The following is a 15,084-nucleotide window of genomic DNA, read 5'->3' on the forward strand; positions in this document are numbered from 1 at the left end:
ACTTGAATCGTTGCTGGTCAGACTGTTACATTTGATTAAAGCAACACAAACATGAACAGCAACAAAAATAAACGCCTACTAAGAAAATAATTGTCCAATATCCTCCTCTCTCTGTATTCATATAATATGAGAGGGAATATATATTTTCACACATTTCTGGTACTGCTTGATTACATGTTACCCGAGCCACTTTGTACACTGACTTCCAATGGTAAATGTGATGAGCACACCACTGTCATACTTCTGAGAGACTCAAGATTAAACACAGAATTAACAAAATCCTACTTATTATTACATTTCTGACTGGCCCATTGGTAGTACGTGTACACTGCACCATTTGACAGTAAAACTGGTCTACTTATGGATGCAGGAGCAAATAAAATCCAGATTAAAATCAGCCAAAATTGGTCAAAACAGAAAAATGATTCATTCAGTCAGAACAAAAGTAGATAATGGTTTACAATGGGTCCAGGTCCCTGCACAAGAATAGGTTCACAATGTCATACAAGGCAGTGTTTCCTTTATTATGCCCTTACAGAGCCATCACTTTGCTTTCACGTATATTGCTTCAGTTATATTGTTGTATGAACTAAATTCTATTAAGAGTCAGTCCCCCCCCACCCTCCCACCCATCCACCAACCAAGACAGAAAATTATGAGGAAAGTCCAAGATTCATATCTTCAGTGTGTGAGCATGTTTCTTGCAAAGAGGTTTGTCTTTCTTGGAGAAGAAGGTCTGGCTCTCCAGAGAGGTGCAGCACACCTGAGGAAAAGCACCAAGGAGAAAGACAAACACATAGAAAGGTTACATAAGTAAAGTTGTTCAGAAAGCTGGCGGAGTGGAGCTGTGTGCATGTTTGTGTCTCTGAGACCGCTGTTTTGCCCTCACAGTTCATGGGCATGCAGGTCAGATGGATAGGAGTACCTCAATTGATTATACTGTGAACATAGTGCAAAGCCTTCACTTACAGCACAGACAAAGCAGGTGTCATGCCAGGTGTAGCCAAGGGCTTCCAGGAACTTGTCTCCAGCCTCGATGGGGAACTCACAGCCATGGCAACCAGTCCCAAACAAAGCGTAGAAGTCTTTTTTACAGACAAAGCAACATGGCTTACGTTAGCAGCCGATCATTTACAATCATATTCACAAGACACAACCAAACTGCATGAGGTCTACAAAAGACATTGGGCCATGGAGAGCAACAGATCATTTTACTTATAAACAGACCCTCAACACAGTTTTGTTTTGTCTGTCTTGTTTGCGCCTACATAAAAGCCAGTTCATAAAAGAGAGCTACTTGCACCTTTCCACTGACTGTTGTGTCTTTTCTCTTGTAGTCTGAGACAGCGATCATGAGCCCTATTCAGCACGGCCACTGTCATATTGTTGGGGTCATCCTCACTCACCTTGTTCACAGAATGGTTCTCCATCCTCCAGGTGGAAGGTATTGTTTCTGATTGGCTGCTGACAGGAAGCGCACAGAAAGCAGTAGACATGCCACGTCTGTTTGAGGGCATTTATCACCTCCTAGGTGCAAATGCAAACAGTGGTTAGTTGGAGGCATCACGCAGTTCATTCAGAACACTGGTCTCTGTGCGTCATTCACAGTAACTGGAAGCTTGGTCCCATTTTACCGAATACAGTTAGTTATGGACATTGCTGGACATTTAATTTGTCAATAAAAATCCTAAATTTCTATGGTCAATGTATCTGGTTTTCACATGTGGCACAGCCTTTCCTACAGCCCGTCCTTTTCTCATGTCACATTTAAATATTGGGTTTTTTTTTCTTTGGAGGGCCACATGACCCAGCTTAAAATAGATAAACTACTTTATTTCCCAGCCTTAAACTGTGAGAACAAGACAGGACAGGGAATCAATGGAAAGTTGGTGGGCCGGAGTAAAATGAAGGATTAGAGGAGAGGGAGTGAGAAAACAGGTTAATAAGAAGCCGTAAGCTGGTTGAAGATGTGTGAGAAATAGAGGGTTGAAAGGGATTGAGGCTAAAGAGGTTAGAACACGTGAGGGATGAATGTCAGAGCTGTTATGAAAGCAGAGATCTCAGCTTCCTGACACTCTGAGTTCAAGCTACACCTGCAGCCTCTAGACCTCTAAGCCTAATTCTCCAAACACCCGAGCATATACTGCATTCCTCAGGTTCAGGGGTGGTCACTATAGAAATTCCCTAAAGCTCTCCTACATTGGCCTTCTATGCATTTAACCTGCATTTGTGGGGGTGGAGCCACAGTGTGGCTGAAATGCAGCGACCTTTATAGTGAAATCTAAAAAAAAAGTCTAAAGTGACTCTTTAATGATGTCTACACTTCACCCACTTCAAACCCCTCAAACTACCAGCTGACCCAAAGTGGAAAAGCCCAGAACAATGACACAAGTAACACAGTTTTCAACATAATGTAGCAACCTGTTTACTCTTTCCTAAGCCTGAAATTGAGAGAGATATTGTCGAAAAGAAGGGAAAAACAGAAGAGCAAAATAACCATAAATAAATAAAGTCAGACACTGGTACATGTGACAGGCTTGCACCGAATGCCACAGAGGAGGACTTTTGGTCTCAAAACAAGTGGTGGAGTTAGAAAACAACAGCCATGCACTGTGTCAGGACTGTACAGTATGTGAGTGTTGCTAACTTCAAATCTTCAGACAAATGGCTAACATTGAGGTTTTCATCTTCACCTGTGCTGCAATGCAAGTTTAGTTGTCATCTTCATAAATATTGCTGAAAATACTCAAAGTTAAATAATCTTATTTGTTAATTACAGTATATTTTGTTGAAAAAAGATTTAAAAACAGTCAAGAGAAGCAAAACAACAGTTTGATGAGTGCAATACAAAGAAGCATTCACCTCCACACACGCACAAACACACACACACACGCACCAACACACACAAACACACAATACTGCTCCAGTTCACTTCACACCACCTCACCCCCAGTATCTTGGTCTGACAGCGGCTGCATGTTGGAGCAAAAAACTCTTCATAGCAGTGTTCACAGTAGACAGATCCCTGTTCCTCCACAAAGCCTGTATCTGCTAGGGATGAGCGGCAGTGGGCACAGTTAAACTCCTCCTTATGCCATGATTTCCCCATTGCTACCAAAAATGGCCCTCTGAAAATAAAGCGGAGACAAAAGGACAAGTGGAAGTCAAGTTTTTATTTTACCCTCAGTTACAAAACGACTCTGTGTTGGAAAAACTCAAATCAAATACAAGATACACAGGCTAGCTTCTCTAATTACCTGTATTATCATGACACTGTGTCACAAATGCAAAGTACCACACAGCTGTGCAGTAATGCTTGTAGGTCATGTAATCATTGTGTTTTATTTTCATTGCCATGCTTGGTGTTTTATATTTACAATAATTACATCAATAATTGAAAACCTCAAATTTTCATAGTAAAGAGCTTGGAACCGGTCAGTTGTTGGCTTTTGTGCTTTAAAGACATAAACAATTAACAGATTATCAAAATTGTTACATGAAAGTTTTATCAACTAATGGAATTAATCATTTCAGTATTCCATTCGGGCCACCAAATGTTGCTTTAGAAATGAGAAACACAGCTTTTGAAATCTGTGTCACGTAAATCTACTGGAACCATCACACAGCACTTTGGCACTGTCCACTTTGATGATTAGGTAAAGTGGGAAAACAACAGAGACTAATTTACTCCACACAATAGCTGTGCTTATCTGACCTTATTCTGACAGTGGCGCACAGCCATTAGCATGTGAGCCACCCTATCCTTGGTGATATGTAATGTAAGGTGACACAAGTTGGAAGATAATGCTCGGGTCACCTACTGGATAAGAAGAGATGTAGACAGGAGGGAAGAAGAGAGTCCACAGTGATGTGCTTTTTTAAAAATGTAATTCAGTTTAAATATATTTGTATAAATAGAAAACTAAATTTGTGTAGCAAATCTACTTAATTATGTCAAACAGACAATAAACTATGTTTTTGTCATTAATGTTCATTTCATTAAATGTAAGTCCACATCTCAAATTTTACCAGTATTATACAAAATAAATAAATAAATAATAATTTAGAGTGAAGTTGTCCCTGCTTAGAGATCATATTCTCAGTTCTCAATCATAATGTTCATTGGTATTGTGTGTGTGTGTGTATTCAGTGCGTCTGGGTACATGTGCAGCATCACTCTACAGTTTGAGCTATTGGACAGAAGGTGCAACTTAACTCCTCTTATCCTTATCTACACTACAGTCAGAGCTTTGTAGTTCTACAGTTTCATACACAGATTATTTACTCGAGATGGTTTCAAGTTAATTATTTTAAGTGCCTAACTGGAGCACTGAATAATTGAGACATGGACATAATTTTCCGCAGCCAGGTTGAATAGATTGCATCTTTTTTTGATTATCCTTGTGCAAACAGTGTATGGGCATCATGCATGTCTAGTGTTTTAACTATAAATTGTCATAACAGTCTACTCCTTTCCTAATGTGAGAGGCCATAGACTCTGTATTTGGAATATTTCCAATATCTGCAGATTGCTACCAGGACTTGTACAATGATCATCACATAGGATTCTCTGTTAATTGAGTTGCCTGGTTAAAACCAGTGTTTGTCTCTCACCTGATCACCATGTTGCAGTGAGCACACATGGGAGTACGAGTCCCAGCAGGGATGTGTTCTGCCATTTGGACCAGGGTGTCCTCATCTTTAGGGTGTGGCTGAGGCACAGGTCGGCTTGGAACAGGACCCCTTGGGACATTGACATTTCCGTTACCCTTAATCCCAAAGGACGGAGTGATCAAACCAGTCCGTGGACTGTGGTCTGTATGGGATGGAAGAAGGATAAAAAGATATATTGGTGAAGAAACACACAGAGACACAGAGATGGTGAAAGGAAAGAGGAACACATGGAAAACAAACAACAAGTGAGCACTTATGGCATCACAAAGAACGTGTGTGCATTTGTGTGCTTGTGCTTTCTTCCCAGGTGTGTAAGTTATTTGACCTCGACCCTCTCTGTCTTTACACCCAGCAGGTGTCACGGCGGTGCATGCAGCTGGCCGCTTACTGTTGTCACAACCGTGGATTCACTTCATCAATCTTCACAGAATCTTTCACTCCTCCTTTGACACATTCCTATGGCATATGTGCATGCATACACATGACCACACACACATAGACCACCAAAACATTCCCTCATCTAAAACCCAGACACCTGGCTAAATATGTAGCTAGGCCTTTGACCTCCGCCGTGTGGATGGAGATGTGTTTTGAATGTAGTTGTATGGTGAGGCAACGGCTACTTTTGGAGCTTGGCTTTCCATAAAATGTCAAGTTTAAGTGAGTCTGTTTGGGCTAGGAACTAGGCTGGTTTTAGATGTAATGCTGGGGCTAGAAGGTTATTCATTTGAACAGTCATCATTAGTCATAGTTAAAAAGTTAAACCTGCAGTAACTTCTTTCTGCCACTTGCAAGTGTATAGCTGTATACATTAACATATCATTACCCTTTAAGTAGATATGACGAACTTGTTAGCAAACACATCCAGCACTTATGGAGCAACAAAATCATTCATCTTGAGTCGTGTATCTGGCCACCTGCTGAATGCAAGTCCAACATTCACCATCTTTCATTTCCTGAGGGCAATATCTGATTCTTTAGGTGCGCCACTATGTTCACCAACTAGTTGGCAACACTGTCTGCTGAAGAAGCTGAGCAAGTAGAGTTTTAGAGCTGAGAACAGCTGCTGAAAATGGCGCTGTGAGAGTGTGAACAGTGAACAAAAACTGTAACGGTGCGGGCCAGAGAGATAAACAATGAGCTGCAATTCGATGACATACTACATTAAGAGAATACATTTTCGTACAGTTTTCACATTGTCAATTGATACATTGATATGATGAAAATACTGATTATAGTCACTTTAAGTTTAAGCCTGTATTTGGCAGTTCTAGAGGGAAGCTAAAACACCAAATCTTTGAGATGCCAAAGATATGAATACTTGCTCACTGCAAGTTTGACTTTTCAACCTCCAAGTAAAGCTGCCATTAATCATGCCAGCATGTTGAAGGTGAAGCGGCTTCAGGAATGAGGGGGATCTGGGTGAGAGCATGTGTGTGTGTGTGTTTTAAATTTTAACACCATGCCAATTTGTTTTACAATGGGCATTTGCAACGAGGCAGTGGCTGAAGGCTTGGGTTCCTTAACTGCAGCTCAGGATTCAAAATGGGTCAGTGGCTTACTGCTGCTAGGGAGCTATACGGCTAGTAGTATATTTTCATGAGCCTGGGACCCGGGTAAGTGACTACATTTACGATTTTTGTTGAGTGGCAGTTACATCAGGGAGAGAACTGGGGGGAGAGGAGAGGTCTTGTGCTCACAGACTGGATGAGGTAAAAGTTAAAGTATAAGCTAGTTATTTCATAAACACAGACAAATAGACATTATTTTTTGGTATGTGTCTTATATGGAATATTACCTCAATCTTTGAATCTATGGACCTAGTGCAGATGGAGCACAGGCATTATTGTGCAGCTCTGTGGCTTGCCTTTAAAACTTTATTCATAACTCCCGACAGGTCCCTTCAGTCAATATTATCTTTCTAAAAGAGTAGAACCGCTGCACGTGTGACTGAGCAAGGCGCCACAGGCGGAGCGGGGGTTTCTCGCCTGCTTAATGGGCTTCCACAGAGGAAAAAGACGAGAAAAGAAAAAGAAAGTCTGCAATGACCTATTTCACAACATATGTCACGCTTCAACCATGGAAAATAAGCCTCTTTCCCCTTACTAACTGGCTGCAACAACATTCAGTCCAACCACAGTAAATCAGATTTACACTATGCCAAGGATTTGGAACCAGACATTTTTTTTGTAGGAGAAAAAAATAAAACTTTAAAAACTTTGAATTAACCGTAGGGGGGGATATATTAATCAATCAAAATACAAACTTAAAAGGAGATTTAGTTCAACTGGGAGAGTTTATTTTTAGGAAACTATTGGAGAGTCCACATTTTGGGTATGCATACATTTGCTGTGACTTATGCTAAGAAAACAGTTCAGGGACCTAAGTCTGATTATATGCCATTAGTTAATTTAGTGAAAAAATACCACAAAATACCTACAGTAAAAGCAACTCACACACAGGCATACAGATATACTTTTGTTGGAATTGGCAGCGATTTTAGCCAGTAATGTAGCAGCAGTAATATCCCACAGCAATAGGTTGGCAATGAACAAAAATGTATTTTAGTCAGTGAAACCCATGTATTATGTACAGTATATATAACATATCCGTTAGTGTGTGCTCACAAAGGCGGCAATGTTAGTTCAGTCTATTAATAGGAGACCTGCCAATTGTGGCTTGGTCACAGGTCCAAATCATATTTTATACAGGGTGGAAAAATTACTGCTGGGAATAACCAGTCCTTGTTGTGAATGTGAGAAAATGTACATGAAAAACCACTGAAGATGTGCTGCTATCATGAGTGGAAGAAGACATACACACACACTCTCACATACACCGTCGCAGTGTTTACCCTGGGTTGCAGCAGGTCCTTTGATCATGGTCTTGACAACTGCAGACTCATGGCTGTTGACTTCTGGCTCCTCTCCCTCCTCACTGCGCAGAGAGACAAAAAGGAAACAGCAATTATATGTTAATCAGTTAAATTCATTAAATCAAATCATACCAGAAACCACTGCTCTATGCATTAAATGTAAAACTAAATTTGTACTGCTTGAACTGCAAATACATGGTAACTATTTGAATCCCATTCATTCAGAGTGATGGTTTTACAAAAGAAGAAGGTGGCTGATACTGTTTGTGTATGCACTGTCTATTTATTTGTTGTTTATAAAAGATGTCGTCCCCAGTAAAATATCTCTGAGAGCTTAGTGTACTCATAGCCAGTGGGGAAAAAAACACAAGAACAACAAGTAAAAAAACACAAGCACAGTCTAATTTGTCAAGTTCCTGTCAAGGAAGACAGATCCCAGACCACCTACCTGCTGACAGAGCAGAGACATTACCCAAAACACAGCATGCAGCTACAGCCAAAACAGTACAGTACTCAACTTTATGGTGCACTTCCTACTTATGAGTACGGTATGCACAAAAATGTTATCCATGTGCCTCTTTCATAGTAGAAAGTCCAGGCTACCGGCCTGTTGATGGATAGGACATGAGCAGTTTTGCACAGCACTAATAATATAGCAAACCCGATCAAACCCAGTGCCAGAATATCAATTTAAAAGACTTAACAGAGAGTAACTGACTCCAGTGGAGTGAAATATGGCATGGTGTAATGAACAAAAGCACCCATTCCAGATGTACTGCAGACAGATGCCAGAGAACCAATACTCATGATGGAGGGCAGACACAGTTCTTATGGATCACATTCATCTCATGTTATTTAGTGGACTGTTTGTATATTTTTTGCAACAGCTACTGTATATACATGTAAACATTATTTTCACCACCCTTATATATCAAATGTCTCCTCGGGGTTTGAGGTCATGAAGAGACCAACTGAATGGGTCCCCATGGGAACATTGGCAGGCCGTTTTCATGAGTCCCGAGAAATAAAACAAAATTTCTCATTTGGGTCAAAGGCTGAGTAATTTTAAGAGACTCTGCAGTAAAATGTACTGGTGACATACACATCAAACGATGACGAAATAGAGAAAATGATGACAGGTATTTCTCAGCTCTCTACACTAAATATATGAAATGAGCCAAGCATAGTGCTATGATACTTGCTCAGAGTGTGAAATGTGAACATGTAATATTCGTAGCATTATTTTGAGCAAGGCAGTGCATTTTTTTTCCTGAGGGTGATGAATTCTTTTTGAGGTCACACATTTTCTGTCTCGTGTCTCTGAGCAAAATACTCCAGCATAGTGCAAAATTTTCTCTACTTGTTAAAGAAGTTTTTCATAGTGCAGTGTTCTTATTTGGGAAAAGACTGTATCGGATCTACATGTGAGACAACAACTTTTTTTTTTTCTCTAGGACAAATGTCTCTTAAAGATTTTTATTTTATAGCGACACTTCTTTATCAGGCAAATGATTTAGGGTTGTGTTGACAGATTGTCTATTATGTGAAACTGACTAATTAAAATCTGAAATAACAAATATGAAAAGCCACTATTGATCACATAGATAACACATAAATGCAAAAGCAAATTAGACAATAGATGTTGTTTCATTGGAATTAACCTACACATTATTTTTTGCAGGTTTGGTTTAAAGAATAAGACCGGTAAGCTCCAGTAAGATACCAGAGCTCATTCAGCTATCGTGGTGAGAGAGCAAAATGTCTCAATCCAATGTGGCCCCAGGGCCTCAAACTCCCCACTGACTTTTAAAATGATGCAAAGTAAATAACCTCTCAATGAGTAACATTGTGTGTGTGTGTGTGTGTGTGTGTGTGTGTGCACATTCATCAGTGCCAGCTGAAGAGCTTGGGTGGGCCAACAATTTCTCCCTAGACGTATTACACCCATAATGCATAGCTGTAGCCAATGCCAACAGTTGGGTCACTGCTGTCTTCCTCTTGTGCCGGGTTGTTAGGGAACTCACAGGAGACAAGTGTTATGGCAACTGCAATCATAGTTACGTGGAGCTGTGCCTGTGTGGTTGTGTGAGTGAGAAAGAAAGAGTGGAAGAGAAGAGCTGAGAGAGAGATAGAGTCACAGTGATAGAGACTTTGAGGGGTGAACTGACAGAGAGAAAGATAGAAGAAGAATGTCGCACTTGTGTGTGTGCTGGCTTCACCTCAGTAGATGCTGTGTACTTCAGCTGCCCTCCCTGCCTCTGATGGGATATATCATGTGCACACACTTCATTTGAACACTTGGGACATCCGTAACATCAAATGGTCCCTACACAGCAGGGGTTTCACTTGGTTTACCAACCAGGTCTATCTCTATAGTCACTGATTCAAACTCTCTGAATGATCATTTAACTACGAAACTGTGGAACAGTAGTTGTGGGATTTGTGCTAAAATGTACGGCTCACAAGGAAAGGAGAGGAGAGGCAGCTTTAAATTTACCTAAAGACATAAACAGCATTGACGGGAGAGGAGAAGAGAGGGTCTCCCTCCTCTGTGGCAGCCTGATGCCAAGACACCCTTCGGTGTGAGAAGAAAGATGTCACAGCAATAAAGAATGAGACTATGAGAAACAAACATTCAAACACGAGGATAGTTGGTTAGATTACTGTCAAAAAAAGCTTTCCCACTCACATATTTACATATTCAACATTTAGTTGTTGTTACTGTCAAACAAAAAGATTATTGTGAAAATGTGATTGTATAAATACACGGTTAGAAAAGGCATCTGATTGATATCCACACTCACAAGGACAAGGAATGTGATACATGCACCTAGTGGACTGTTGTGTTAGCATTGATTCCAGCTAATCAGTCCAAATCTGAGTACTCTCTAAAGGAAAGAGACTGTCGGACTGCTGAACATCTTTCTTCATTTGCATTATCTGCTTATCATTTTGTACACCATGTGTCTGACAGGAGGAGCCAGAGGTACATTAACTGCTTTGATCTATAGCCAGAGACAAAACTGAGTACAGGCAGTAGGCCAACAGTGCCAGCTAGCTGTAATTTCAATACCATTATCACTGGACCCCATATAAATTCAACTATTGTGAACTATTTTCCTCAGAGCAACATCACCTCCACCCCTGCTTGTTGTTCTGTATTTTATGTATCGTACTCTGTGCTAGTAAAGGCAAGTCAAATGAGTATCCAGAAGTATTTTTATTGAGTTTGTGACATGACCCCCTGTTTGGCGAACCACTGCTTCGAGTATCCATGAAGGTAGGGACAGGAAAAAAGTGAGCTTTCTGGTTTACAGTCACTGTTTTCTATACTGAAACAGAAACAAGAATATCATCTGGCATCAACTTATCAAGGAGAAAGGTCTTTTTAAGAACAGGAAAGACCTCATCCTCATCGAGCCATTACGCTATTACACTGTGAGATTAAAGGCCATAGTGCCATCTATTCAAATTATCGGAGCAAACAAGCTAACAGCATTCATTCACGTAAGCTATGGTTAATTGGCTAACAACAGGTGACAAATAGAGCAGGAAATAAGATGCTCCCTAGTCCTTCATTTATTAGAGCCAATTACAGCTCAGCTCGTTAATATTCTCCACCAATCAGGCCAATTACTGGGGAATTTAATTGTATTCTGCAAGACTGTGATTGGCTGATTAATGGAGGCCCCGCTGTTTTGATTCAATAGTAGCCGGTTAGAGTGCTGACCATCTGGACGTACTGGGCCACATATGAACCTTGTTAACTGAAGGGATCATTAAAGAAGGATGGGAGGAAGGAGGGAGAGAGGAATACATTTCTTGTCTTTTCATTTGTCTTTCTCTTTCTTTTTCTGTCTCTGGATTCGACACTCTTTTATATTCATACAGTGCAACCTTGAAAGTTCCACACAAATGTATCGCTGCCCTGTCAGCGGCCTTGCTCTGCATCTCTGTTGTTGTCCCTGTATTTATCTTATCTGGAGGCTATTTTCAGCACTGTATGCTGCCTGATAATGAGACTTCTTGTTTGCTGGTATTAAGTGATAATGAGGAAAAAAGGGGTACATTTCACTCCCCCAACTGTTTACATATGTAAAGTAACCCCTTGTGTACTGTCGCTCCAGCGACAACTTGTATTATGCATCTCATAAATGTGTTGGTTTCATTTGAACATTGAACAAATGGTCCATTAACATAGCTGACTGCTGTCCAGCAGCCCTCTCCACCACACAACAGATGGTCTATAATTCAGCTCTGTGATATTCTCTGGATCAGTTTCAACCCTCACACACTACACAATCTATGTGTGAGCAGTCACACACGCACACAATGAGAAAGACATCCATCCATACAGACACCCACTGCTCGCTCGCTCCTTTTCGCTCACACACACACACACACACTTTTCATACTTCATGGTTTAAATGTGTACAGTTGTGTCCACTAGCCAATGACAGATCTCTGTGAGATGCTGCCAAGTTGTTTCACAGTGACCACAGAATGTCATAGTTGGTATGAGTTGTCTCCACAGAGACATATGGAGCGTGTCTTTTGTTGCTGGCATGGTTTGACCAAACACAACAGTGACAAAACTGTCATGAATGGCATGTTCAGTGGACTCAAGGGTTGTTTACACCATGTGTTAAAAATAAGTCTCTTTTTTTGGTAACATTTTTTAAACAAAATATTAATTATTAAATGTTTTATCCTTAAGTCATCTTTGCTGATGTCCTTGTGCTGCAAGCAATTCATTGATGAGTCGCATGCATCAATGCCCCCACATATTATATCAAATTATTAGTGGTTATTGTGGGTAGGTTATTGTGTTATTGCCATGCTTTCCTACACTCAGACCTGGACAAAACTAAAACAATGTGAAGAAAGCTGTGTTAAATATTGATTGCTCTCAATCCTTTTAAACTAAGAATAGTGTCAAATGTTAATTCCAGAGATCATTTCCAGTTACACAGTAAAAGCTAATTTTGTCCAGGTCTGCACTATCTACCTCTTGTTCTTGGCCAGGTGCAGCTCACTGACGCTGCGGCGCTTCTTCTTCTTCTTCAAGCGCAGAGGTGGAGCTTGAGTGATTGGAGTGATGAGCAGGGCGTCCAATAAGGACCGAGACACTGCCTTCTCAGGAGACCAAGGACTGCCCTGATCCATTGTTCTGACAAGGTGATGACACATTGAAGAAGAGTGGAGGCAGAGGACGGAAGAGGGACCATAACGAAACCAAGATGTCAATTGCAAGTAATAAAAAGGATAGAGGGTATAAAGAGAAAAAGGTCTTAGAGGTAGTCCATTAAAAGCCTAAAGGCTGTTGGCACACTCTATTTACCTCGCCTGCATTGGACTGTGGTGCTCAGTGTGTGTGTTTCGTGTGGTCTGTTTGGGGGCACTGGGGGTGAGAGGAGGGGGGCGCGGGGCTGCTCTGGGCAGGAAGTCTAGAGGACTGGACAGGAGCTCTGTCCTGTTTACGAATACACACAACCACATGTAAACATCAAACCTCCAATACCGTGAAACAACGGCAGAAGACAGGATGACAAAACTGCTGACCAAAGTCATATTAAGAGTCAGAGTCAGAAAATACAGAAAAAAAATGAAGATTTCAGTAAGTGTGGCAGCTTGACGTCAATTCTATTAATGTGAATAATGTGAAGCTCCTGCAACATTTAAGTAAAAGCCCTGAAAACACTGTACCTGACTGGTTTGGTAGAAAGTCCATGATGACATGCTGATATATGAGATAGATGAGTATTGACTTGGACTGGGAAACTGAGAGGACAGAAAGAGGACACATCGACAGCACAGACATCACAGATTGGATAGATAGTTACAGCAATTTAACAACCTGTCACTGAAATGTTTACTTCATGTGCATCAAGTGTTAGAATTGTTGTGCAGCACCTGTGTTGAGAAGAAAGGTCACACTGAGTGTGTGTTGCTTTGAGGGGCTCGGCAGCTTGGCTATATAGTTTCTGGTCATCACCGTCAGTCACACGTTCACTGGACTCGAACTTTTCTGAGTCTGTGCTGCCCTCTAGTGGTGTCAGAGGGGAATTGCTAGACCCAGGTGAAATGGTAGAGGAAATAATAACTACAGTCAAAGCCTTTTTTTGGATATTGCATTTTAGGGTAAAAAACATCCCAAGCGCAATGTACCTTTCAGCTGTGGGCAGTTGAAAGCTTGGTGGCTCTGTAACTGTATTGTCTGAAGCAGCTGGTATATGGACAGGGACAGGATCAGCAGGAGCCACTGGTTGGTTTTGAACTAATAAGGAGTCACTACCATGTGACAAGTATAGTCCTTGAGCAGGTAATACGCTAAAGACAGGCATAGAGGCTGCTGAAGGGAGGGTAGAAACAGGACTCGCGCCAAGAAAATGTGGGATGTTGGCTGGCAAAAATGCTGCATCAAGAGAAGTGTCATTCAGCCTTTGGGCATGAGATGATGGTATTTGGCTTGCGATTGAACCAGTGTACGTTAAAGGCACCAGTATTGGAGCTAAGGGATAGGTCATGTTAGACAAATGGGTTGGGTGTATTTGACAAAACATGCCAACAGAACTCGAATACGGCACTGGGAAGGCAACTACATCAAGCTCTGTTGTGGATGACGGATTGATGTCTTTTAAGAGGCTGCCAGGTTTGGAGATGAGGAGATAGTGTGGGACTGTAGCATCCTGTCGTTGGTCAATGTGATCAGATGTGGGCGTGGCCTCTGCATCATTCACTCCTCTGACAGCTGAGAGTGAAACCCCTACTTGATCAGAGGATTGATGTGTTGGAGATCTGTCACTGGCAAATAACAGACAGCAGAGCATAGTCGCATTTAGTCCATAATGTTGAGGTTTTGGTGCATTTTCGATAAACAATCTAGACGATGAAGATGAAGTTTATTAGTGGTGGTGTGGAAAAGATCAGTTAATATGTGAAATCAGACATCAGTGAGATGCAGCTTGCAAAACCCCTGTGTATTAATCTTCACACTTTAACATTTGAAATAACTGAACACATATTTGCACTTGTGTGAATCAAACTAAAGTGGTCAGTTAGTTCCTGTAATTAAATGAAAGGCCTTTCTGTGACTGTTGTTATATTGTAAAGTGACGCGGAGCTCTTTAACCTGGCAGGTGAAGAGATGAAAAAGAGTGTCAAAAGTTTAGTTGATCATTTATACCTGACCTCCCCAGTGTTTGTCTCAGATTCAGTGAAACAACTAGAAGAGGAAAGAGTGAAGGAACTAAGGAAGTAGGAGAGAAAGGATGGAAGAAAAAGGAACACAAGAAAAGAGGAGAAAAGGAAACATGAAAAAAATAGAATCACTTTATTAGCTACAATATAGAATAATTAGTTTTTCACACTCAAAACAAAATCAGCAACTAGAAGTCCAGCTGTTTTCAAAATGCGACGCTATAACATTCTATAAAGAGTAAACTATTATTAAAGTTGGTGTAATCTGCAGCAAGTAAACATGGGGATCAAATAAATGTAAGGACACTGGAGAAATATTTTACATAGCAGAAACC

At 40.9% G+C, this 15,084-nt stretch overlaps 1 protein-coding gene across 2 annotated transcripts in view; it reads right to left on the reverse strand.

The window, feature by feature from the left end:
- Positions 1-646: 646 nt before the first annotated feature.
- pdlim5a (PDZ and LIM domain 5a) overlaps positions 647-15,084 on the reverse strand; it is a 53,710-nt gene continuing 39,272 nt past the window's right edge. For both annotated transcript variants that reach the window (XM_070833650.1, XM_070833649.1), the window contains 6 exons: positions 7,529-7,611; positions 4,615-4,816; positions 2,948-3,128; positions 1,407-1,527; positions 970-1,085; positions 647-763 (listed from right to left, as the gene is read on the reverse strand). In XM_070833650.1, coding sequence (XP_070689751.1) covers positions 674-763; positions 970-1,085; positions 1,407-1,527; positions 2,948-3,128; positions 4,615-4,816; positions 7,529-7,611 — 793 coding nt within the window. In that variant the 3' untranslated portion in view covers positions 647-673. The remainder of the gene's footprint in view (positions 764-969; positions 1,086-1,406; positions 1,528-2,947; positions 3,129-4,614; positions 4,817-7,528; positions 7,612-15,084) is intronic.

Source organism: Pempheris klunzingeri, chromosome 7, assembly GCF_042242105.1.
Source record: "Pempheris klunzingeri isolate RE-2024b chromosome 7, fPemKlu1.hap1, whole genome shotgun sequence".
In the NCBI taxonomy this organism is placed as follows: domain Eukaryota; kingdom Metazoa; phylum Chordata; class Actinopteri; order Acropomatiformes; family Pempheridae; genus Pempheris; species Pempheris klunzingeri.